At 40.1% G+C, this 27,777-nt stretch overlaps 1 protein-coding gene across 8 annotated transcripts in view; it reads left to right on the forward strand.

Moving 5' to 3' along the window:
* The window catches only part of ehbp1l1a (EH domain binding protein 1-like 1a), a 58,225-nt gene that overhangs the window by 21,290 nt on the left and 9,158 nt on the right, over window positions 1-27,777 (forward strand). Inside the window, exons 9-24 of one of the 8 annotated variants that reach the window (XM_037111947.1) lie at window positions 494-667; window positions 2,596-2,796; window positions 2,928-3,071; window positions 7,644-7,871; window positions 8,024-8,083; window positions 8,177-8,282; window positions 17,572-21,159; window positions 21,390-21,587; window positions 21,867-22,451; window positions 22,886-25,234; window positions 25,509-25,659; window positions 26,329-26,495; window positions 26,612-26,660; window positions 26,769-27,281; window positions 27,388-27,430; window positions 27,594-27,637. In XM_037111947.1, coding sequence (XP_036967842.1) covers window positions 494-667; window positions 2,596-2,796; window positions 2,928-3,071; window positions 7,644-7,871; window positions 8,024-8,083; window positions 8,177-8,282; window positions 17,572-21,159; window positions 21,390-21,587; window positions 21,867-22,451; window positions 22,886-25,234; window positions 25,509-25,659; window positions 26,329-26,495; window positions 26,612-26,660; window positions 26,769-27,281; window positions 27,388-27,430; window positions 27,594-27,637 — 8,600 coding nt within the window. The other 7 variants (XM_037111945.1, XR_005077299.1, XM_037111946.1 and 4 more) reach the window with 7 other exon arrangements.

The following is a 27,777-nucleotide window of genomic DNA, read 5'->3' on the forward strand; positions in this document are numbered from 1 at the left end:
ATATCCTGCCTCTCTAACTTATCTTTGTCAAGTGCTAAATAACCAGATTTTAGAGATAACAGCAAAACATTTTTGTATGTCTGCACATGTATTGATACCAGATCTTCCCTTTATTGGTACTGGCATAGTCCAAAAAATAGAGTATTGATCAGGCTGTAATATTTTCCAAAATGAATTGTACCTAAAATGACAAAACCAATTTTTCCTCCAAAATTAAACTTAGAAAGTGTCTTGATCACTTATTCTGTTCAAGTACAAAGCTATCCATTGAAAGGGCAATGATTTGTTAATATTGGAGTTTGTTAAAATAAGGTGAGAAAGGTTTCATTGCGGGTTTAAAACATCATTTTTTTTTGCATTTCACTTGGCTGTTAACATACAGTGTATTATTAGTTTCACTCAACATTTTTCCGTCTTTTGGTTTGTTCTTCCCGTTCTCCCCTTTGCTCCTACATTTTTGCCACCTCCTTTGTGTGCTCTGCTATCTTTTTAGTGCCCATTTCGGCTCCTCGGAGGCCCCATAGCTTCCACAGTGGTGTTTCTCCAGCTGAGGGCTTGGAAGTCCAGGCTTTCTCTACCTTCAGCTCTTCTAAAACCTCTTCTCTCTCCTCTTCAACCTCTGATCCATCTCTCCATTCTCCCACTGCCTGTGACACGTCACAAACAGGTATTGCATAATTGAGTTCCAATAGTCATTGGTCTTTGATAAACATTAAATCAGATGAAGACTTTCCAATACAATCTGATGAAAGACCACAGTAGATTTGATGCTGTTTATTGGTGACCTGAGCTCATGCATCAAGACACACTATTCATTCAGCTTTTATCTGATAAATATAAAGAAAAAACTGTTACAGTTTTTCTCGATTGTTTACACACATTTTCTGAAAGCATGCCTCATACTCTCAGAACTCTACACACAAATCAAAAATCACACACACAATGGGCAAAACCCCTAAATTGTCCTGCAAAATGAACCTTTAAATTCAAAACAATGTTATCTCTTCTCAAAATGGCATTTTGTTTTCAAATGGCACACACAAACCATCAAATGAATAGACATTTAGAAGAACCAGTTGAACACTGATGTGCTCAATGTAAAACACTATGATGAATGGACAACACTTCTTCATTGATCATAATGACTTAGGCCTTTTTTTGTTCAGTGTTACACTTACTACAGACAGCTCATACATCTCTGTGTTGTAAAATGTTATTTGAGAATATTGTTTTTATACTCAGGACACACAAATACATGGTAACACATATATTTTATCCACCTTGTGTTGGTAATCTTTCAGTCCTGCAATACAAATAGTAAAATACTGTAAATACTGTGTAGGAATACAAAGTAGGAATACATTTCCCAAATACTTGAAACATACTTTATTTTTACAGCCAACAGAACAGTCCATAGGCAATACTGTACTACTGTACTCAGTGAGTACTGTATCGATATGCAGTACTGCAATTTACTAGTGAGAGTAGATTTCTTACCTATTCTCATTATTCTCACTGCTCTGGCTCTGACACTGCCTCTGTTTCCAAGTTTGGCATCCATTGCTCCAAAACAGAAGAGCTCACCTGTTGACCTTTTATGCTAAAGCTCTGATTGCTAATTGTAAAACTGTGTGACAGGTGTTTGCCCATGTGATGAGTCAGTGTGCGTAGAAGGGCAATTAACTTTAGAATTTTGAATGACAGTGTGTTCCATGTGAAAACAAGAGATTTTCTCCATGAAAATTGTGCCAAATGCAGAGAATTGTGTGTAGTGTTTTGAAAAAAGTGTGTTTTAGAACTGCAATTTGAGTGTAAAGCAGGAATTGTGCTTGTCGTTTAGCAGAATTGGTTCAGGGGGTTGGTGCATGACTTACATGTTGTGGTCATTGTGTCTCAAGTACCAGTTTTTGTGTGTAAACAATCGAGAAAAACTGTAATCTCAGCTGTCACATTGTAAATACCTCAGAAAATACTATTCACCTCAGCATGAAGATGGTTAACCCTGGCTTAACTTGGAAAATAAATAATCTTAAGTTATGCGATATGGTTACATTTAATGATTCTGATACAAAATTAGTATAGACAGACGCAGTTTCCCCACATATGTAAGGACATGCTGCTTGACATTGATGTGTGGTATTTGAAACTGAACTGAGAATCACTAATAATAATACTGACTCTGTACTGTGGCTGTTTTACCAAATGTTAGCGTCACTGACGGGAGGAGCTTCTTCACAGCCTGAGATCATGGAGGTCTCAGTTCATAGCTTATAATGTAATAAGCCCAAGACAAAAATCAAAGTCAGATTGGAGTTTATTAAAGCCTAGTATCACAAGGCCTCAAAGGACTGTAAGTGCAATAACAGCAGTAAATAAGCAAAATTAGCAAAACTAACAAAAACGTTGAAGAGAGCATTTAAACCTCATTGTTTATTATCAAACTTGATATAAAAACAACATTATATGATATGCCTGACAACAGTAAAGGTAGTCAGCTAATTATATGCTTGGGAAGTCAAAAATAACATGATACAGTGTTTTTCCTTTCTTAAGGAAACCACCTTTTCTTTTATTCTTTCCATTTTCCGCTCTCAGTTGTCCCCAGTGCCTGGTGTGCACCACGTATTCCTTCCTTTTTTTCCATCTCCTCCTCTACATCTTCAATTCCTCTCAGCTCCTTCCATTCTATACCTCCACCTCCTGCTCCCAGGCAGCCCAAAGCTCGCCTCAGCTCTGTGGGAGAGGCAGGCTCTGTCCTCACCAGGCCCACCAGTCTGCCATCTGCCCCTGAGACAGGTACAGGGATAGGGTGACATGTTTTACCCTGCCAGACGCTAGTTCATGCCTTTCTATTTATACACTTGTTACTATACCTTTACTTGTGTTTCTTCCTCTATCCCTTTTGTCCCTCTCCTCTTTTTTCCCAGTTTCCTGGCAGAGTGAATGGAGGCCCCCCAAATCTCAGGCCCCTCTAGCACAGCCTGCCCTCTCGCCTAAGTTACTGCATCTCACTGCCAATGATTCTGGACAGCCTACAGTGCTGCAGAAAAAGCAGAGAATAGAGATGCCATGTAATACTGCTCTACCTTTAACCCAACTGAAGCTTGACACCCCCCTGACGGTAGGGATGTCCTGATCTGATCACATGATTGGAAATCGGGGCCAATCACGTGGTTTCAGACTCGATCGCAATTGGACGTTATATCCCAAGCCCGATTTTATTTTATTTTTTACGTCAGAGCACAGTATTTGGCAGAATGCAGATGTGTGTAGGGGCGCCATATAGGGGAGAAAAGATGGGACAATTCCAAGGACCCTTGACTGACAGGGGCCCCAAAAAATAGGTTAAAAAAAACCCTAATGTAAAATAATGTATATAAACCATCATCATTGAGTATATATTTCAAATATAATAATAAAATCAACGATCTCTTTGTTTTCACTTGTTTTTGGCAGTAAAAGTTAAATATCCCCACTGACCAAAAAGTACACATCCATATTGACCTATCACCCCCCTGTATCCGCATGAAATGGTTTGGTCCTGCCTTAGTGCACTTTTCAGTGACAGTTTAGTTGCAGTCAGTTGATGCGCCAGAACTACAGTGATCACAATGTTGCCTAAATTAAAATCAGGGCCCCTATTCACAAAGACTTTTATCTTAACGTTAGGAGCACTCCTAAATCAGTCTAAAGGTTTTTATGTAGGAGTCTTTTCTTAAAAGTAATTCACATAGCCGCTGAGACCTACTTTTAGTTATTAAAACATTGAACTCGTAAACTAGAAGTAACTTTCTGTTGCTATGGATGATGTCATTTTATAAGGACCCACTTAGAAGCGGTGACAACGGTGATTGGTTGTTGAGTAACAGGGCAGTCCATTGAAAAGTCATTTAGGCTACACGATGCATGAAGTGAAAATAAGTAAGTTGCCTACAAGCCCATGACAAAAAGATATTGGATGAAGAAATGTATTTATGTGGAGAACTAAGTGCCCCTCCCCCCAAACAAAAATGCTTTGGACAAAAATGATAAATTAGAAGATTGTGATGAAAAACGTGAATTGCCAATAAAAGCAGCATTTGCTCGCAAAACTGCGTCAAACCACTCTCCATTTAAATTCGGGAATCGTGTGTTGATCTGGGCCATTTCGCAACAATGTCCAGTATATTGTAACATGCGTCAAAGACAATTTGTGTATTGATGGAATGCAACTTATCCCGACTGACAAAAGCCCTATTCGCATGGGACTAGTATAACCTGGGGACCTCCAGTTTACCTCCAGTAAAAATTCCACCGCAAATTACCTACCATATTTCGCCAAACAGAGGTCATTTGATAATATTAGTCCTGTGCGAATCGGCATCTCTGTGATTTGGCGTTGTTTTTGTTTTTCTTAAGGTTTTTTGTGTTTTCCACACCTTTTTTCTGCCTTTTTCCTGGTCGAGAATTATGGAGGCTGCGTTGGGAATTATAAATGAAAGTTTTGACAGCATTTTGGGTGCAAATTCAGGAGGCTCATCAGAAGAGTGAAATCCAAAAGATGATTAGATTGATTACATGCATGCAGCATGAGGTGAGGAACATTTTTCCATCTTTCAACAGGCTCACCGGTTATTTTATTAAAAATATCCATATCTAACCGTGGTGCTACTCCAGCAAGGGCTCTGGTGCGATCGACCCGTGGGATAATGTCAGTAAATTTGATTTAAAACACAGACTTCGCTTATCCTGTGCGAATTCGCTGCACGAAACACGGAGGTGGTGGGATAATTTCTAAATCACTTGAAGTCTCCAGGTAATACTAGTCCTGTGCGAAGAGCTGCATTTTACCTGTAGCCCCGTAGAGTGTTTCGGTTGGTTGGGGACGTTATTGCGTCCCTCACCAACTCAACCACAACTTCAGTCCCTTCGCGGTCCATCCAACATTGTTTTAATAATTCCCTGTCATTTAACGTCTCCAAAACAGTCTACAGTTGTGGAGATAAATTAGACCTGCATGCAGGACTACAAGGGAGACAGTGAGCAGTAACCACATAACTGACATGTTGTTCTTTTCACAAATATGGCAAATGATAGTCAAAAATATCATTAAAATGCATAGTTTTATATAAAACGGCATCAAATGTTTTCCCTGGCAGTGCCCCTGTGTGTGGAAATAACTTAAATTAGAAAGTGAAAGTAGTCCAACTGTGACATGTAACATCTGCAATATGACCGTTTTGCGAGGGGGGTAGGGGTTGTAACAAAAGAGCTGCATTTCATACTACAATATTTATGGCAAATAAAAAACAAACACTCAAAGAATACACCAAGTTGACTCAAGCAATACAGGCAAAGACACTGAAGCAACACTCACTTGTGGATACTTTCAAAAAATAATCCTCGAGACAGCGACATGGCCAAAAATATTACAGAGAAGGTAATTAAATTGATTGCTCTGGATAACCAGCTCACCTCCATGGTAGAGGATGAGGGTTTTCTTCGTCACATGGATTTTTTGAATCCCCGGTATGCCCTACCATCTTGGCATTACATTACATTTCTTCCACTTTCAAGTTTCAGCGTACCAGTATGCGCACCAGTTTTGTGGGTCTCATACAGCAGAGCATGTAAAACAAGCAATCAAGGAGACGCTGAACGCATGTGAAATAGACACGCAATGCATTCACGTCATTTTACATGACAACGTAAGGCAGTGCTGTGTGGTATGGACAAAATGTAATATCCTATATTCAGTTTCCCCCTTTTCGGCACAAATCTTTTTGAGGTTCTGCTTCTGTATCTGCGTCTGATGTAACGTAACAAGTAGTCATTTTTGTCTTCCATTGCAGTCTCCTCTGTCTCCGCCATGCTGCTTTGCCTCTGTTTACTCCCGGGCGACCAGTGCCATAAAAGAGTCCTTGTGGGTGACGTAAAAATGCTACCACTAAGCAGTAGCGTGGCTGCAGTTACATTCGCTTCATACAATAAACTTGTTTTGAGCTCAAAATTTGGATATCCAACGTTCATTCCAATGTTGAGTTGGTATATTGGTAATTACGGTGTAAACAACAGACGGTTATATCCTACAGTAGACATTTTTATTTCGCACTACGATATATATAGTAATATCGCACCGCTCTAACGTAAGGAATATGAAAAAAGCAGTGGATGATATGGAGGTACCAAGTGTGTGCTGCGTCTCACACACACTTGAGCTGGCTGTACATGAGAGTCTGCTGTCACAGTGCAGTCATAGACTCACCTGCTAACACAAGGAAGGTGGTTGGCCAATGTTGGAATAACATATGCAGAATAAGGAAGAACCATATGGAAGTATATACTTTGTTTCAACAAAATAAAAAAACTTTTTAGGAATGCAGGTACTTTTTTTCTTAATGCAGCTGTATTATCCAAGATAATATTAGTTAAGGCTGAGATGCATCAGGACTCTGTATTGGCAGATACTAAATATTAAAGGACTCGGATCAGATTGGGGTAAAAAAAAAAAAAAAAAAAAAAAAAAACCTGATTGGGACATCCCTACCTGACAGCCTGCTGCACTCCAGTGTCCTTTCATTAATTTTCTCTGTACTTATCCTAACCCAGTGACTTGTCTTCTGCCTAACATTTGATTTTCTAATATGTTTGAATCAACTGGAGCGATTCACTATTGAGAAAATAAAGATTACAATCTCCTTGATGAATTAAAGGGTAAATATGGTAATATCCTTCACTATTTTGTCGATGAAGGGCATGTGCAACACAACCAACAATGAATTGATTTTACTAAAGAATATTGCATGTGTAAAGATATGTTTACTTCCTCTGTGGCACAGTGTTCAACTGTTATCTGAAAACTATGAAACTGAATTAGGTGAAATGTTCCTTTGTAACCATGTTACAACCTGTTGTTGAAAATAGTCCCTATCAAGTGCACCGTGTTGTCCTGTTTGAGTAACATCTGTTCAGTGACCAGTTGGTCTTTTCACATGACACTAAAGCCCCATCTAGACATATTTCAACAATACGTAAATCTGTATTCAAACAACCACAATAATAATCACACCACCTGCCCCCCATCTCTATTTTCAATTTTCTTTTATTGATGAAGAATACAGCATGTGAGAGAGCAAGGGTTCCACTAATGTCTTGAGTTTCTCTGTATCAATTTGTACGACATGTACAGAATGTTTGTTTAAAACATTCAAAAAATGAACTGACATTGTCATCAGTGTGGAGAAACAACAGTGTTGACATTCTGTCAAAGATGTTTATGTACCTGGTTACAAAGATGTCTACTGAAGTTATAATGCTAACAAGCTAGCCTTTGCCCGTCCTGTCTCCTAATACCACTTTGTACCACAAGAGGTAAGTCTGATAACCCCCATAGTAACAAGATCACTGCTTGGTATAATAAAGAAACAAAATATATTCAAGTGCAGCCTCTGTTGGTTCTCTTCCAAGCACTGTGCCACTTGCTTTCCCTCTCACTTCTTTGTTAGTGAGCTGTTACTAACACCACAAGTGCAAACACTAAATTTGCCTGCTAATTTGATTTCGGACAATACATTAGTTTTGGGTCACTTATATTCCACATTCCATTCCCTTCTTTGATTTCTTCCTTCCCATCCTTCTGCCCCACTATGTCTCCTCTTTGTCAGCTTCCTTCTCTCTTACCACTGGCCCATCTTTAGAGCAGAAACCTCAGGGAGAGTGTGGATATGTTTCTTCCTGGAAACCTCAGGTCAACCCTGCAGTAGAGACCCCTTCACCTTCTCCTTTAAATCCTGCCTCTTCACTTTTGCTCTGTGGGCCGCCTCCTCCTCCTCTTCCTCCTCAGCCTCATATATCCCAAACTGCCTTAGTCTCCCCCAGTGACCAAGATGCAGGTACAGAAGCAAAAAGGAACAAAGATGTTGTTCCTGCCTGGTTAGAATTGAGTGACTTATCCACGCCAATATTCAAGCATGTGTCTTCCCTGCTGGTTGTTACGGTTTGACTTCTAACGCTTGATCTCTTCTATGCTTTTCTCTCATTTCAGAATTTAAAAGACAGTTGAGCACCCTGAGTGAAGAGGATAACCAGTGCACCAAACCTACAAGTGAGTGTGAATACAAAATGCAGTACAGTAGAGTAAATGATACCTATATACAATGACTACATTACTAATGTTATATTTCTGTATTTTGTTTAGCCCCTGATCCCAGAGCCCCAGCCAATCGGAGGCATGAGCTGCCCAGGACTACAGAACGGAAAAGGGACGCACATTTTGGTTTGGAGGTTGTCAAGGCATCAGCAGGGTAAGTAATTATGAAAGGCTGCCTTGTATAAGGTTTGGTGTTTTTAAATGTTTTCTGTGGCATGGCTGTAAAGCAATAATCCACCCTCAGATACCACATACTGTTAATGTAGTTGCCGTTAATTTGTGTTATCAAAAAAAAACTAGAGAGAAGACCTTGATTTAGCATTGTTTTGTCGAAGTCTAGATGTATTTATAAAGCACTTTTCAGAAAAAAAGTATCAATGCACCTCATTTAGTATAACATATGTAAACAGCAAGACAGGAACAAACACAAGAGCAACAAACTAGAAATGACAAAATGATCAGTTAAGAAAACTGATTTACTGTTTAGTGAGTCTTTCAGAGGTTTTTTAAGAGTGATAGTTTTAACTGGAAACTATATCAGAGTTCAACTATTTCAAAGAAAATGGAACATCAACTGTTCAGTCTCTTTTCATTTTAAGCCGTGGTCTGAGAATATTCAGTAGACACTCGGTCACCCTTCAATGTTATTATTAGAACAGAAAATTCAGAAATGTACCAGTGGACTAGTGCATGAATGCACTACTTCAACATATAGTGGCCGATAGGTAAGTAAAAGTAAATCATGAACATGTCAATGTCATTTTTTCTTGATATGTAATGAAACATCTTGACAAGAACTGAATATGACGGCTGAATTCTGAGTGTAATCTCAGGTCTCTCATGGCTGGCAATGATGTATGACAACCTCTGATTCTGTGGTAACAAGCACAAAGACTAAAACAGCAAGTTGATGTACTCTTTCAGTTTAAAATATGAAAAGCTGTATTTCAGTAGCTGTGAACACTGCAACCGTTCTATGAAATTTAACGCAATGACCGGTGATGCAATTTTACCGAGCTATGAAGCTTTTCTTTGTCTTGTCTGTAACAACTTGTCAACTGATTGTGATTGTATTGGTTATATAAATGTGTGAAAAATAGATTGTCAAACAACTAAGCATGCTTGTAATGCTAATCTTCCTCCCAGCTTGTAATCTATTAAGAAAAGAAACACTTTTGTTTTAACACTATGAATGAAGGAGTTAAAATTTTTCATTTTCAACTGATGTTTTTACAATATCTTTATGTAGGTACTTTATAAAGTCATAGAAAAATGACTTTTTCTTAAAGCAATTCTTCACTTTTTGATTATTTCCTTTCAATGAAAACAGAACATTGTTATATCTGTAAATTGTCTATTTATTACCAAACAATTCATTGGTATGGTTAAGATAGAAAATATACTAAAGTATTGCTTTCCATCTTTCATCAGATAGAGTATTGTCTTGTATTTTGTACTTAAGGACATGGTCTATCTCGTCTCATTTTTTTTACATCAACATTTAGGGCATTTAGCAGACGCTTTTGTCCAAAGCAACTTAAAATTCATACATTTGTCACAAGAAAGAAACCACAACACATCACTGTCGATAAAGTAGAAAAGGGGGGTCATGCTATGCCAGTGTGAAGTTGGAACAAGTGAGTCTTGAGTCTTTTGGGATGCATGCTCGTTGTGGGAAAGCCCGACGAGTCGATTACCGAGTGCAGTATAGTTCTGCAGCTCAAGGATGAAAATGAATGAATATTACTCCATGGTAATGCAATCAAAGTTCATATGTGTCTTGCCTACCAGTTTATAACAGCTCTATCGAGAGCTGACAGGGAAAAGAACGGAACTGAGCATTTCTAACTGCATTCGGTAATTGACTTGTAGGGTTTCCCCACAATGAGCACGCTGCTGCAGGAGAGTGGTGAGTTCTGTTCCCTTTTCAATAGAAATCCAGCAAAGCTAGCAGATGTTTGATGCCTCAAACTATGTTCTGTACTGTTCTTTATGTTATTGTACTTTTGCTGAAGTTTTTGCTGTTCTGAGCATTATTTGTGGCTATGAGTGGCTTTTTGATGGAGGTTTCTTGCTGGAGTCATTGACTGCAGTGCATTGTTATCGTGTGGTCTTTTCTGAGGTTGCTAAAACTACATAACCTAGTGGTCGGAAAACTTGATCTCTCAAGGGGGGGTCCTACTCGGTGTCACGGTGTGTTAGACCATGGATTAAATTTACGCTGGAATATCCCTTTAAGTGTCTCCTTCACTGTCAGTTTGTGTGCCAAAAAGACACCTCTGAATCTGAATCTGAATCTGAGGTTGAATGAGGCTGGGCTTAGATGAGTAAAAAAAAAAGATTTATTGAATTTCTGTTATTGTAGTGGAGTTTTGTCACAGAATGCTTTGTACAGGGAAGGGGTCACAGATAAAAAGACCACCTTGTTGGATTCCTGGGAACTCAGATAAGGGTCTTGGTTTGTATATTTCGCTATGTAAGCAAGGACAGCTACCCTTCATTCACAAGCTCATCTTCAGCTTATATGTTAACTTGTACAGTGTGAAATGTGGACGCAACAGTACAGGAATGACTGGTAAGGAGGGAGAGAGAAGTATTATTTTCAAAATTAAGTGGACTGTAAGTAACAGACTTGAATTTTTTTGAAAAAAGAGGAATACATAGGAAAGTCCATCCTACTTTGATATCTACGTAAAAAATCACTTCATGTGGCTTAAAAAAAGGGTACTTGTTGCTGGTACATGCTGTCTACGCAAGGGGCAAAACAGCATTAAGGTAGCTTAATAGGTAGGTAGGTAATATGTGTAGCATGTTGTGGTGTGCATTTGCAATTAATGGATAAGGCTTGGATTTGTACCTTTGATTTTAAATACACGAACATACCATCTCCCCATTTTTTCGGTTTGAGAGGGCTTCTGGGAATGTTTGAAATAGTTATAGGTCAAATACAGAATGATATGTTACATTAAGATCTTAACAAGTTTGCTAAGTCAGAATTGCCCAAATCATCAAATACATAGATACATTAAAAAATGTATTCAAGTGTATTTGTTATGCAGAGAAAAGTGAGAAAAGTCTCCTTTGATCATCATTATGAAGCAAGACCCTGGTGCCCACTGTTGAGCAGCTTCTACTGCTTATAATTAAGTGGCTTTGTTTCAGCATTGGAAAACTTTTTGTCAATCAGTGCTTGTTCAGCTGCATGTAAGAGCATATGGAATCTTAAGGATACTTTTATAATAAAATCTAAACAGAAGCAACTTAGTTATGTTGATTTAGCAAGTGCCTGATCTGGCATTGTTGTTTCAGTGAATTTGCTGCTGCTTTGCAAGACCTGGCCATTACTTCTGTGATTTATCACAAAACACTTGTTTGGATAGTAACACTGTCTAGTGTCAATCTCCTGCTCTACATTTTTGCCAAACATATTTTTTGTAGCTCCATGTCATATTGCTCTTGCTTGTGTGCTGTTCAGTGGAATTGTTTCAAAATGGCCTGGTTATAGACTGCATTACTGAGGTGGAGACTTTCTTTGCGTCGTAACTCTGATCTTATTTGTCTGTCCCTCAGACCTGAGAGCATGGCCTCACTTCTGCCCCTTAGCCCCAGAAAGACCCTAGGGCTAAAATATTTTGAGATGCCAAAGCCACACGTGGATGAGACAGAATCAAGGCCAAAAAGGACATTCCCTAACATCCAGTCAGCACTTCCTCCCATCTCATCCCATAAGCAAAATCCTGATTTTCAAGATCACACATCTGCCTCAGCCAAGGAGCCCCTGCTTAAACCAAGAAGTCACTTGTCCAAGATGTCCATTCAGTTAGGGAATCCAATTGCCCATCCAGAGCCTGTTCAATATAAACCTCTCTCTCCTACCAAACCCCAGCCTACATCCAGATCACTCCAGGGACCAGTGTTACACTTGCCATCAATTGCTACACCCCCAGAATCAAAACTGATAGGAAGGATAGCCCATAAAAAAGAAGCTGTATCTATGGATTTGGGGTAAGTGTAGTGTGGTGATGTTTCAGTTAAATCCCAATGTTACAGTTGCATCTAAGTTCTTGTATGTAGTTTTTTTTCTTAAAGTTCTTAATAACACTAAAGCCCTTGATCTTTTTGTTTCTACATAAATCTTTGGTATATTTTAATCCTTCAGAAATGAGAGCATGGCTGTGTCTTGTGTCAGAGAAGCGAGTTCTGCTTGTCCTTCAGTTGAGATGAGCAAAACACCAGGAGCTCAGTCTGGAGAATGGTCCATTGCTGAAAACTCGCAGTTGGAGAAGCCAAAGAGAGACACTCAAAAAATAAGCCCTGCTGTTCCAATTCCTGCTGTGGATGAGAAAATCATATGCAACACAGTTGCTTCAGACCAAACCACTTCAGGATTGGACTCACAGAAGGCCACAAATAAAGACTTGTCAGAACAAAGAGAAGAATCTAAAAGGGAAAAAAAAGGTTGTGATGTGCACAGTTTGAAGCCAGAACACTGTATGGAGAAGAAGGGAACTGAAAATATAGCTTTGTCTATGGATAAAAGAGCATTGTTTGAAAAGGATAAAAGAGTTGCACAGGAACTTGCATTAACAAGCACTGCAGTCAGCACCAAAGAAAAGTGTGTGTACATATCTACGGTCGAACTTGCTCCATTTTGTCCAAGAGGGAGTTCTAGCTCACCATCCACTTCAGTGCCTGAAGCCCGGCTTGAAGGGACAGTGAGAGAACCCCAGTTACAGTCAAGTTGTCCAGAATATTCAAAGATTCCTGGCATGCCATGTTTACATCAGGCACAAGTTGTAGCTTGGTCTGATGATAGGATGTTACTGTTTCAGAGGTTATCCCACAACAGAGTTCCATTACTTCTGTATTCAGATCATGTTCGCTCCCTTTATAAGCGTAGTGCAGGAATTGCACAAATGGGGAACTTAACACTTTCCTGCTCCAGGTCTGCCAGTATTCCTGGATTCCCATCTGCTTTGAAACATGAGCCAAATATGGCTCACCTTTTACCTACATGTCCCAGATTTTGCAGGGTTCCAGGGTTAGCTTCTGCTGGCTCAGTGACTGGATATGGAAAGAGATATTGGGACAGATGTTCTCTGTGGGAGAAACCAGTGCGGATAAAAGAAGCATGGCTTTTACACGTGTCTTGTGTTCAGGAGCAAGCTGTCTGTGATACAGAAATGATTAAAGTTATGGTGGCCATGTTGCCAACATGCTCTAGGAAGGCCAGTATTCCAGGGTTTCCTTCTGCACCATTTCAGAAAGCTTCAAACACTCCAAGCATGGCCAGTCTTCTCCCCACATGCCCAAAGCAAACAAGGATAGCAGGTATGCCATTTAGACAAAGACTTATGGCATGTAATGACAGCTGGCATATTTTGAGGGAATTCATTTTTGATAGACCATTGAGAAGTAATCCTGCTCTGGTTCAGGAAAATCCATATGAGGATAAAGAACACGTAAAATATATGGTAGATATCTTACCATCTTGTCCCTGGAAGACAACGATTTCTAGTTTTGCCTCTTCGTCACAAAAAGAGCCAGATGTGCCAGGTGTTCCATTTACACAAAGTGAATATCCTCGAATGGCAGATTTTCTGCCTACTTGCCCAAGCAAAGCCAGAGTCATTGGTTTGCCTTCTAAGGAGCCAGTCATTGCTCAAGTTGGAGATTTTAGTATAAACAAGCATGTTTTGATGGAGAAGCCCTTGAGTCTGCTTGAAGTTTTGAAGCAAGATTATTCCCCAGTTGCTAGTCAGAATATAGATGAAAGAGAAATGTTCGGTACAGTGACAATGTTGCCCTTATGTCCTGTGAGAACTTGCCTTGTGGCCAAGTCCCCAGGACCCCAGAATTATTTTCCAAGTATTGTCAGTCTTGTACCTGTATGCCCTAAACAGACCCAAACACCTGGTATGCCATCTCGAGATCAAAACAATTCAAACAGCAGATATTGGCATGCCTCAAGGAAATTAATTGACAAGAGACCAGAGAAGACAACACAAGCTTACATTGTTCAGTGGATACCAAAAGACACAGATGTGCTTAAAGGTATGGTAGATATGTTAGTAAGTTGCCCACAAAAAGCCAAAGTTTTTGGCTTACCCTCTGCTCCACGACAAGAACCCATTATGGTTAATCTATTGCCCTCATGCCCTAGACAAAGTGGAGTCTGTGGCTTGCCTTCAAAGACTGGACAAAACCTTTGTTTGTTGAGCTGCAGTGAATGGTTTGCTTATGAAAGTTTGCAGTGGGAGAAACCACTTATCAAAAGGGAAGTGCAGATTCTAAATGCAGCTTTGTGCTGTGACAAAAATAATGCTGAAAATATGAGTGCAACATTACCTTCCTGCCCGAACTATGCTAGTGTACCTGGATTTCCCTCTGCTCTAACACTGACATCAGCTGATGGCCTGACTATGGTGAATTTTATGCCTACGTGCACAAAAGAATCTAGAGTTCCTGGATTGCCAATTAGAAACACCACCCAACAATTAGAATGGCTGTTGGAGAGAAAGTCGCTGCAACTGCCCAGAGACAGGTCTGGTGTTACGTTATATTCACAAGATGTGTTCTATCTTCATTGCGATATGATCGTAAATATGGTATCCATATTGCCGTCTTGTCCACGTACAGCTTGTTTACCAGGCTTTACATCAGTATCATGTCCTCAGTGGTCAGATATACCAAGTATGATCCGTCTCCTGCCTACTTTACCAGAACATTCCAGAGTTCATGGAATACAATCTAGAATTTGTAGTGAGTTTGTTGAAGCAGAATGGAATATTGATGAAAGGACACTATGGGAAAGGCCATTGACCAAGCCAGGGATATTGCCAGTAATACATGACCATAAGATATATTTCAGAGAAAAGTCAGTGCTTAGAATTATGGTATCAATGTTGCCACCTTGTCCCAAAAAGTCATATATTTCTGGAATTCCCTCTAAAGTGAGGAAGAAGAAAGAAACTGGCAGAATGTTGAAATCCTTAGGCACTCTCCCAGAACACAGTAAAATTCTAGGTCTACCTGCAAAGAATAATGCAGAAGAATACAATAGCTGGTATTTGGATAGGGGTGCAGTTTTGAGAAACCCGATTAAAAGACAGTATGGAATTGTTCACCAAGATTTTAAGGTAATGTCATATAGGGATAAAGAAATAATGCTGAGCATGCTCCCATCATGTCCACGACAGGCTCTGAACCCTGGATTTCCATCCGCTCCTCGACTTCAAGCTGCTGAAACTACAGATGCAAAAAATTCAGACATGGTACATCTGCTGCCATGTTGCTCTAGACAGTCAAATATCATTGGGTTCCCATCTAGAGTGTTGGTTGATTACGAAATAGGGGGATGGCCAGTAATGATAATAAAGACACAATGCTCCTGTCCATTTTACAAAAAGGATGGTTCTCCTCAAAAAGATACAATAAAGGCAATTTTTTCTCATGAACCTTCTTGTCCAAACAGTGCTCCAAGTTCTGGCTTCATAACAGTTCCACTGCCTGACACAGACCTGATTCCAAATATGGTAAATATTGTGCCATCTTGCCCAAAGAAAGGTTCTGTTCTTGGTTTACCATCTACACATGTACACCATTCAGAAGAGGGGTGGCCAGTTAAAACATGGCTGGTGAAGTCAGGAAGAAAAACAATTGGAAAGGATGAAGAAAACCACATGAGTCAACAGCTGTTATTAGAAGATCATTCCTTTTCTAAAGTTCCTGTCAGCAAGACAGCCATGCATTTTTTATTCCATAGTCTAGAAGCACCAGAAGATGGACAACAAAGCATGAAAACTAGGTCATCAAAGAGGTCCCTTGAGGCCATTGCCAAAGACTTACCATCATCAAATTCTGTAATCCAAGCCAACCATCCAACCTTTAGGATAGACAAGACTGAGATGTTATGGGATGAGGCCAGTCCAAACAGATATGATCTTGACACAAAGAAAACGTCTTTGGAGATGCAAAAAGATGAGAAGGGCTTTGGGCTGCCAATTGAGGCTGAAGAAATAGGTGCCCTAGAAAAAGGGTGAGTGAGTTGGAGTTGAAATTCTATCTTATATCAGTGGGTTAGTTTTTGAATCATATGCATTCTGATTCTGTTTTCAGAAACTTGCATTGCAGAATGTGGCACTCCATTCCTGACATGCCACTATTCTTGAGTGTTAGGAAGAGGTGGGTTCCCATGGTTTTCACAGTGATGCAATAATGTGATGCAGTATCGCAGTAATGCGTTTGCCTACACCATCTGACTAATTTATGGAAACATTGCATTGGTTGTGTGTGTCATTCTTTGTGTAGCTTTGAGTTCACCAAATATGTACATATTTTTGCATCTTGTCACAGCTCCTTGGGTCAAAAGGATACACAAGAAACCCAGATATCAATCTATGAGAAGGGAGATACTGTTGACAAAGAGTCTACTGAGGTCACAGTAGAGGATCATGGTTTCATGTCCTCAGAGGAGTCAATTAAAACTTTGTCAGTAGAATCAATGGATGTCATTACTACATGTAATGACACTGTGGATCAAGTGGGTGTTAGGTACTCTGAGAGGGGGTAAGTGTGAGAGAGGCTAATACCTGGCCTTTTCTCTTGTCAGCTTGATATAGGTGAAGGTGTTGTGTGTTGCATGGTTTTAATGTGTAATGTCCTCTTGAGGTTGGCTTAATTTACTGTAATTCAGGGTAGAATTGAGCTAATGGGTTGACGGGGAGAAACATAAATGACAAGACTTAGCAGAATACAAGGCCAAGTCAGGTTGAAATGAAAAAAATATTAAAAAGCAACAAAGAAATGTTAAAGTGAAATGACAGCAGAAACTTTTGATTGTGGGAGAACGGTTTTAAATATTAAAGTTGAAGCATTTCTCCATATCTTTGCAGGTGATTACTACAGAGAGGTGTATAACACAATTGTGTAAAATTCTTAATTTAAAGAAATCTACAATAACATGGATACAGTGTAAAAATACAGTTCATCATTTTAAGTACTATTGGGTTTTATAGGAATATAGTCTGAGGAATGCTATTTTTAAACACATTATTTCCCCCAGTAATAATGCTGGCTTTACTGCTCTGACTGTTTTAAGAGTAACTGTATATTCTAACCCTGTGGCATGGCGTTTTTTTTGTAAGTGTGCAACTTTTTGGCATAGTGGAATGTTGTTTTAATACAGGATGTATTAAGTTTGGAGTGAATGGCATCCATGTGAGTGAAAAAGGTACTGTGAAGAGTAGAAATATACTTTTTTTTCAACTTTTTTATTATGTAGATTTGAAATGTTTAAACTATTAAGCACTGGTAAATTTCTCACTGATTGATTGAGCACAATGTACCAGGCTATGTAGAATGAGATTTAGAATTGCGCTTATTTTGTATTTTTTTTTTCCATCTTCCAACAAACTATAACTTTGTATTTACCTTCTTTTTAGACATGAATACATGTCTTCACAACAGCCATCATGCCCAATTATTGCTGGTGCTGCAGAACCGCAATCTGAGACCCAAATAAATTATCCTGAGCAGCATCTTATAAACAGGACCATACTATGGGAGGAGCTACCAAAGTCAACTACACTAAAATGTCCTACAGACAAGATCATACAATGGGTGGAACTACCAAAAGTGACTACAGATGTGACAAGAAACACACCAGAGGAAGAAATTAAAACGTTTAAAGAAATGGTCAGTATGGACCAATTGTTACCTGGTATTGCCATGACCCCAAGTCTCTCCTCCAAGATGTTGGACACTGATGATGACAGTAGGACAAAGACAGAGGCTGGGATAGCAGATATGACGCTGATATGTCCAACAGTTAGTGGCATGTTTGAATTTACTGCTACTGCAAAACATACAAATGAAAGCTTACTGGAAAGTGACTTCATGTGGGTTAAGCCAACAGAGGATAATGACAGTATAACCACTGAGAGTGGTCTTCATTTCAAAGGAAATACAGATTTGGATTATCAAATTGAAATGGAATGGAATGGAAGAAATAAAAAGCCTACTGCACAATGTATGCCAAATTCTGCGAAGCCTGAAATTGAGTACAAACAGTTTACTTCCTCAGAAACCTATCCTGGTATGTCAAACATTGCTGGTGTGCCATCTAAATTGACCGCAAAAGAAGAACCCTGGCTCATGGATCACAAACCATTCTGGGAGAAACAATCAAAACCAAAGGAAGTATTCCAGCCATATGCATTGGAGGATGTTGAAAAGAACACAAAGAAAATGTTTTTACTGGTGCCGTCTTGCCCTAGAGGGGCAAGAAATCCAGGGTTCCCATCTGTATCACACTACAGTTTAGTTTTTTGTGGACCAAATGCGATGGATGTTTATCCTGAATGTACTGGAGTCTCCTATACACCTGATTCACCACCTATGAGGAAAGCATCATGGGTAGCAGAACAGGAATCACTTTTAGAGAAGGAAATGAAAACTAAGCTTGTCATGACAGTGTCACCACAAGAGAAGGATGAAATTACACCAGTTGGAGTTTTGATACCAACTTGCCCAAAAACATCTTGCATACTAGGCATTCCCCTAATTCCACAACCTATGATACCACATCATGGATCAGATATGATGAGCCTTTTGAGAACTTGCTCCAGAACATCTTGTGTTGAAGGTATTCCATCATTAATGGAACATTTGAGTAAAAAGTGGGCTTCAGATTGTAAACCTTTAGAAGTAGCACCACACAAAATCGACACAGTCATAATCAATGACATTTTTCACAATGATGACATGAAAAGCATGGCAGCTTTAGCCCCAACTTGTCCAAAAGAAGCTTGTATCCCTGGATTACCATCTGCTATGGAACCAACAGTAAGCCATAATGGGTTTAGTAGTGTCAGTCTCCTTTCATCTTGCCCGGCTGCTTCTAGGACGGCTGGTTTTCCTTCAATGCAGAAAGCTGACGAGAAAGACTGGAACACAAGCCATGCGCCAATATGGGAGAAGCAAATTAAAATGGAGTCTGTTTTACAACTGGAGAACAATACAATTGACAAAGATATGAAGGGATCTGTTACTTTTACGCCGAGTTGCCCAAGACAATCAGTCATCTCTGGTTTTCCTTCTTTACCAAAACCCAGAATGATTAATGTTGTTAACATGACAAATATGGTCAGTCTTTCAAGCTCATGCTCAAAGATGTCACAAATACCAGGATTTCCATCAAATCATAATTCAGAGGGGTGGACAATGAGCATGGAGCCACTGTTTGAACAAAGAATGAAAGAAAAGAAGCTGTCATTGATTGACGAATGTGAAAGAGATAAGGAAGCAATAAAAGCAATGCTTGCCCTTGGACAATCATGTCCCAAAATGGCATGGGGGTTAGGATTTCCTTTTCAGTCAACTGTTTGTTGTGCACAAAGTATTAGCCTTTTTACTCTGTGCCCTCACGTTTCCAAAATACCTGGATTCCCATCCATTAATGGGGATATGAATGTAGGATGGATAACAGAAAAGGGGGCATTGCTAAAGAGGCTGCCAAATAAGGAAGTCATATTTGACATAACAAATGGCTACAAAATGATTGCAAGGCATATGGTTTCCTGTGTGCCATCCTGTGCTAAAGAGTCATCTATTCCTGGTTTTGCATCTATTCCAAATCCCCAAATTGTGAGTTATGGCTTAAATGTAGTAAACCTTCTTCCGTTGTGTCCAGAACTTTCTGTCATACCTGGTATTCCATCACTTGAAAGGCACAAAGAAGAAGGATGGGGTGCCAGACTAGGTTCGTTGATGTGCAAACCCCAAACGAACATTCATTGTATTATTAATGGCTCACAAATTACTGTAGACAAACCAAACAACATGTTTGCTTTGGTTCCTTCCTGCCCTAGAGCATCAAAGGTTCCAGGCTTCCCATCTGTCCCCCATTACAATATGCTTAGTATTGTACCTGTTTGCCCAAAAATATGCAGGTGGCCTGGATTGACATCATTTGAAAGGACCTCAAAATTCCAATGGCTTTTTGATCCACACACATTGTGTGATAAGCTATCAAAAGAGACAGATTTTCAGATACACTGTCCAAATCAAGATGGAAAAACTGTGAAGACGATGTTGGCTTTAGCTCCATCTTGCCCTGAAGCGTCCAGGATCCCAGGGTTCCCCTCTGCACCTCAAACCAAACCCAAGATCGAACCCAATATGATAACTTTCCTATCTTTCTGCTGCAGTGCTTCACATCTCCCAGGATTTGCATCTATGACTACAACCCAAAGTGATGAATGGCTAAATGAGACAAAGCCAATTTTGATAAAGCCTCTGGAGAAGAGGGCAAAAATTGTTACACAACTTGCTGGACAGGACCAGCTTTATTGGTACAACATGACAAGCATGGTGACATTAGTGACAACCTGCCCCAAAGAGGCCAGAATATTGGGCTTTCCCTCTGCTCAAGCTGGAAACAGACCACCAGACATGGTCAGCTTATACACATCAGCTCCATGTGTCTCATGTCTCCAAGGCTTTCCATCAAGAAGGATGCTTAGCGCCGATTGTATAAACAAACAAATTAGGACAACAGACAGCAAGTCCCTGTCAGAGAATATGCTGAATGAGAAGATGTTTCTTATTGCACAACATAAACATGGACAGGAAGACATGGGGTACATGGTAGCAATGGCTCCATCATGCCCACATTTGACTGGAATCCCTGGGTTCCCCAGCATTTCACAATCAAGCCCAACAGAGAAAGAAACAAGGACTAGTTTGTTTCCTTGTTCTACTGAGAGGCACGCATCACAAGAATTACCTCCTGTGCAGTCAACTCAGACATATCTCAAAGACCCAAGAATTCCTGGTAGTCACTCCACATCTTTAACCAGGCCCAGCACAGCACCTGCATATGGTGAGATATTTGCAGCTTTAGGATTGAGGTCACTTTCACCTTTTATGTCATGTTTTTCTCTTATGTATTTTACTGTACTGTCTTTTATGACAGAGGACAAATTTGAAGGTGGTGCAAAGCACAACATAGACCTTAGTGCAGATAAAGGGTAAGTAAAGGAGCCCAGTTCTTTTGCATTGTTTGCTGTGAAAGGGGTTGCTTTAGTGCTTGCCCAACATGGACAGTTTGGACCAATAAACCGTACCTTTGGTAATTTAACTATATAGTGCATGGTACATTTCAGCATTTCTGTGAGGGCTGTACTTTGTAATTTTTTTATTGAATTGCTGCATGAGTTTGTGGATCTTGCCTTAAAATTCTTTATATTTGGGTCTTTAGCAAATCACAAGTAGAGATGATAGCAACAGAAGACACCCAAACAGTGAAGAAACTGTTGGACACATCAGAACCAGCAGGTGCCTTGGGGTGGGAAGTATTGGAGGCAGAGGGAACAGTAACTGAAAAACAGACAGAATCCTTTTTGTCAGAAGACACCCCAGGACTAGTAAAGGCTATTGTGGGTGTTTTCCACAAAGGGTAAGTGTGATACTGGTCACAAACTATGAATTTAAGTATGCAACATGGTGTGCATTGATTGTTGGTTAGCCTAAATATAGACCGTAATATTTCATTGTCCCACTTTTCATATATAAGGCTCATTCTATTTTCAAATGCAGATTTTGGCATTTTAAAGATAGTGGGAAAATGATATCTGGACTGAATTAGCATGGGTGTGTCTTTTACCTTCTCCAATGCTCACTGGTTTCTATAATTACCTCCATGTTTATTGAAATCATTGTTTTTGCATGGTTCTAGGTTTCATTCACTCATTCTAGTATCCATGTCTCACAGTTATGAAACAGTAGCATCCATTTTGGGGCCATCTAGCTCTACTTTAGCTGAAGTGCATCACCAACCCAAGGCTGTCTCTACTATGGATATGAAAGACAAGAGTCTGGCTCTTTTGGATGAGTCCTTTCCACGTTTCGTCGACAACACTACTTCCATACAGAAGATGGAGGGCCAATTTGAAGACGTACACCCCACACATGACAATGAATATCCAACAAGTGTTGAGCCTTACATGTTGGACTTACATACATGTGATCAATCAGTGTCACCAACTTCTGACAGTGATAATGGGTTTTTGGTTTGCGCAAACATGAAAAAGTGGCCTCCGCTGACAGAGGCAGATATCACTGAAATATCAAAAGATGATAGTGGACAAGTAGAGGAGCAAGAGACCACTCTTGACCAATTACATACAAAGATGAGATCATTCACAGGGCAGGACTCTGTTCAAACTTCAGAGTACAACAAAAGTTTATTAACAAGACAACAGAGCGAGACAGAACAAGATGAGGTTAGAACAATGTCATCTTCTTCACAGCTGGATAAAGGGTGAGTGCTGTGATCCAGTGTGTGGTTGCATGGTACATTTTCTGCTTTTTCTGGTGATGACACCATCTCTTGTTCTGGTTTTGAGCACTTACTACTCTGTAAATTTTGATAGTCAACTGTTTGTTAAAGCTGTAAAGATTGGCACTGAGACTTGAAGTCGTAATATTTTGTATTTGGAAGCATTTTACAATGGAATTATAAACTGAGGTTGATTCTGTCTCAGTATCCTTTATGTGCTGCTGTGTTGTTTCAATGATAATCTGCATGTACTTAAGGAAAGCAGAATGTGTAAATTAAGTTCAGTTTAGATGCGGTTGCTGTCTTTTTTATGGAGCAGATTAATAGCTGGTTTGAGATAGCATGCATGGGAGAACTATATGACAAAGTAAAAAAAAACCAGCTAATTCTGAAGCTTGTTCTTTTTTTTCCTCAAGCCCCCAAAGTATGGAAGAAATTTCTGCTACTTCCCTGCAGCCTGCATCAAATAAGTCACCAACAGATGCCAATGCAGATAGAAAGATACTCATGGACAAAACTTCAGATTTACAGAACCTCAGTCCAATTGGACCACAAGCTGACATTGCTGTCCCTCAGCGAGGCAGAAAGCCCAAGAGAAACACTTCAAAACCTCAACATCAAGGATGTGATCAAGAAGAAGACACTATTCCAGTGCGACCACTCAGAAGGAAGGATAGTTTAACACCAAGCCGTAAACAAAAGTCTGATGGTTTGCCAGTCAAACTTCTCCCTGAGGTTTTTCCAGTCCAGTTCACACAGCCTGCCACCGTCCCATCTTGCAACATAAAGACAGGAGTCAGTAGTGTTCCTGTGTGTGTACCCCAGAATGAACAGTCCCAAGCAAATGTTGATGCACAACCAACACCATACACTGATGACCATAGACAAAAAGAGCAAATTGAATCTGTGCAAATAATCATGGGTTTTGTCCCTCCTCCCCGTGTGAAAAGGAGAGATGGTAGTTTGCCACCTGAAACACCACAGGGAACGGGCCCTTGCAAGCCTCTGAGGAGAAAAGATGGTGTCAGAGACACTTCTATTCCAAGAACTAATGAACAGCAGAATTTGAAAGTCCAAGTCAGTTCTGCTTTGGAAGCTCCTGATCCTGTTCCTCCTCAACCTTGTGTGAGGAGCTCTCGTGTCTCAGGTGCCCTTGAACCTTTACAGAGCATTGATAAACCCCATCAAACAGCCATCAAAATAATCCCCTCAAAACCTTTAGGTAGAAAGGACCACACAACCACCAATCCTGATGAGAGTGCATCTCTAAAGGCAGATGCAGAATTGGTCTGCTCAAAGGATAGGAGCTCTTCTACCCCAGAATGGCCCATGAAAGACATTAACACATCTGTCCAGGCTTCTTCTAATGTAATTCCTCCCTCAGAAGCAAAAGACTGCCCCCCAGAGATATTTCATGTTGATCAGACTGCGTCGCTCTCAATCATCAAGAAGATATGCCTTCCTCAACCTAGTAAGAGATTGCCTTCAAGCAAATCTGTCAAAATTGTCAGTGACAAGGGAATTTTGGCACAAAATGTCAATGTTGCAAGCAAGGAGTCTGTGAAACCAGTCCAGATCATCAACACGGTTATGTGGGATATAGAAGAAATAAAACAATCAAATAAAGCTGCTGACACAGCTGTTGACAGAATTGACTTCACATATTTTAAGAAATCAGAGAATGCATCAGAGATAGCTGAGGCAGAGAAGCACAAACAAGCAACTATTTGTGAGCCAAGGCCTCGTATGAGGAAATGTCTAAGTGGCTCCTTCCCGGATGATGTTACATCTACCGGGAGCCCATCTAAAGCATCCCATAGAGCGGAGGGACAGGCAGCAGGGCTAGATGGTTTTGCATTAACAACAACTAAAGAATTGCCATACATGCAACACAGCAAAGGTGTCCTTCTTCCCCTGGGGAATCAACCATCTACGTCTGCAGAAGAAGTTACCCCTGTAAAGCTAAGGAGAAGCAGATTGACCATTGAGAGCGGTGTACAAGTAGAAAACGGTGCTGTTTTAGAGAAGACACCTGGCGATTCAAGCTTGCCTATACCAAAACCAAGACTAAAAAAACGTCTCAGTGGTTCATTTCCAGATGACACTACAGTTTCTGGCTCACCACCCTCCTGCCTAACAGACACTGTGACTGATACCATTGGTCATGAACCAGTCCAACAGAATGAACAGTCAAGCTTGCTTGTTCCTTTGCCTCGGGCCAAGAAACGTCTCAGTGCAACTTATTCAGATAGTAAAACAATTGATGACAATATATGCCTGGGAAGCCCAGAGGATATATCTGTCACTAATGAGGAAACAGAGGAATACTCAACCCCGCTGGATTCAAGTGTGATCTCTGAGGGTGGTTTTGTCACAATCCAAGATGAAGATGATGTTGCATCAGAGTTGGAACGAGAAGTGTTAGCAGCAATGGCAGAAGAAGGATTTCTGAAGGCGGACAACATAGAAGATACTGAGAAGGCGCTGGATGAAATCACTGAAGACTGGACCTTTACAGATAAACCTGTTGTCACTGATGACTTAGAGAAGGCTGTTGTAGAAATGTCTGAGCATGCTGAAAAGGTTCTGGAGGCAGAAGTTGATATTGCTTCTACTGCAGCAACTTCTCTGGATGACTGGCTGCATGTAGATAATGACAAAGACAGTGAGCCAACTGACAGACAATCAAGGAAAGAAATAAGGGAAGAAGAGTTGGACTTTGGCTTTGTTTCTGTAGAAGTAGCTGCTGGTTGTTTAGAGGAACGGTAAGGTTAATCAGAACGCATTTAGGGTGTGTGTGTGTGTGTGTCTGTGTCTGTGTGCTAGTGTGAGGGTGGTGGTGTAATCATATCTGAGATATGTGTATCTGTGTGTTTTATATTATCTCTAAACAACAGGAATTCTATTTTATATCTATTTTCTTATATCTATTATATTCTATGCATGTGTTTTCATTAGCAACATGGTTTCAATTACCAGTGTTCTGTTCATTATGAAATAATTTATTAGTAATTGAGCTTTGTTTTTGTGGTTTTTCAGGCAAAGGGAGACGCCTGAAAGATCTTACGGGAAGAAGCGTTTGAGTGGCTCTTACCAAGATGACAGCAAGTCAGACGCTGCTGGTCTCTACCAAGCCAAGGAACCAATAACACCTCAGAAAAGGCCTGCAGATGTTGCTGCCTCTCCTGAGGTGAGTTAAAGCTGCACTTAATGACATTTATTTTTTTAATACATGATCAAATGGCTGTGTGATATGCAAGACATGTTCAGGGTGAATACACGCTCTTCACCCTGAACATGTCTTGCATATTACATATTACTCTGCAATTCTCATTTAAATTTACATTTAGGGCATTTAGCAGATGCTTTTGTCAAAAGCGACTTACAGTAATACATAAATACAATTCTCAGTTTCAAGGTGATTATCTTTTAGCTCATTTTTTGTTCTAGGACCTGTTCTCAACAACTTTATTCCCAGCATTAGCAATCTTTCAGGAAATACTGACATTTGCATTGTTTACCAGACCAGCACAAAACAGCAGACAAAGTTACAGAGAAGCTTGTGACGAAAGTGAAAGGTGTAGTGAATATTGAACTACATTATGCTGATCAGTTGGACAGTGAAACAATTCCATATCAAATTCTTATATTGCTCTGTGTTGATCTGTTAATTTCCAGTGGTGCTTCAGGTTTGTAGCATTATCATTTCGTCGTATATACTGTGTTGCTCTGTTATTTTTTTGGCAACAAGATGACAACAAACACCTTTTATTCATGGTCTTCATTCAGTTTCAAGCTCTGTCCTAAATGTGATTTCCGTCACAATCATTTCCCAATATTGCTATTGTCTGTGTTCTAGAACCTTATGGCCAGTCCCAGTTTAGTGACATCCAGTAAGTCTTTGCTGGAATGGTGTCAGGAAGTCACGCAGGGTCACAAGGGAGTGAAGATCACCAACTTCAGCACCTCCTGGAGAAATGGCCTCGCTTTTTGCTCCATTCTCCATCACTTCCATCCAGAAAATATGTAAGAAATGTTGAAATCACTGGTCTACAGATACATTTCAATATACATTTTATTCCTCCCCGCAGTCCCTTAATGTGTACACTGATTATTGTGTTCATCTTTTTTTTTTTGTGTAGTAATTATGAAATGCTTGACCCGTATGACATCAAGTCCAACAACAAAAAGGTAATTAACAATTGGTTATCTGTTGATTGAATTATCAAATTTGCTTAATTGTAACTTGTAATGTGTTGGTTGATAACTTCTGACAAGATCCATCCATCTGTTTTGCAGGCCTTTGATGGCTTTGCTGAACTTGGCATTTCCAGGCTGATTGAACCTTCAGACATGGTCATGCTAACAGTGCCTGACCGCCTCATTGTCATGACCTACCTCAATCAGATCCGTACCCATTTCACAGGACAAGAGCTAAGTGTGCTTCATATAGAGAAGGATAGCAGCGAGTCCAGTTATGCAGTAGCAGGGGAGCGGGATACCCAAGAGGACCCTGAGGCAACTGTTCGCTACTGTGCTCAGAGGTTCCAGGTGGAAGGTATAAGTCTTGAGACAAATGGGACTACTGGCAAAGCAGAGAAGGACAACAAATCCAATAGTGATGTGGTTCCACCTCCCAGAACCAAACGACTGCAAGTTGTTGGGGCAGGTGGTGCTCAGTTACCAGTGGCACCACCAAGGACTCATTTCCTGTCCAAGTCAAGTTTCTCTCATGTCAAAGATGCTGATCTGGTCAAGAAGCGTAGGTCACAGCGGAGAAGTGGTTCAGTTGATGAAGGAGACATATCAGTGGTACAATTTGTTTTGTACCTTATTGCCTTATTTTTTTCTTTTAAATTCTTATTACCTTTGTCTGATTTACTTATTTCTGATATATGAGATTCCTTTTTGCCTGCAGGTAGTTGAAGAAGACAGCGCTACCGGGAGGAAGTCAGAAACTGGTTAGTTTTTTAAAATGTTATTTTCTCTGTTTTTTGGAAGTTAGCCCTGTTTCCTGTTAACATAATTTGGACTTGATTATTTTAGAAGGTTTTCCAGCATTGAAATTAAAGTTGTGAAGCATTGTTTCATTTATACAAGTGTTTTAATTTCTGTTGTCCTCAGAGAGAACAGAGGCTGTGGTTGAGGAGGGAAGACTAGAAGGGCAGGTAAGTTAGAAATCATTTGTTTCAGTGTAGTGCCAACAGGGCATGTGAGCGGAGCGGAGCGTGCGAAATATAGTCGGAGTGCAGAGTGTGTTTTAATCCAAATGCCAGAGCGATGGTTCCATTTTGCTCCAGTTCCGTTC

Source organism: Acanthopagrus latus, chromosome 10 (genome assembly GCF_904848185.1).
Source record: "Acanthopagrus latus isolate v.2019 chromosome 10, fAcaLat1.1, whole genome shotgun sequence".
In the NCBI taxonomy this organism is placed as follows: Eukaryota; Metazoa; Chordata; class Actinopteri; order Spariformes; family Sparidae; genus Acanthopagrus; species Acanthopagrus latus.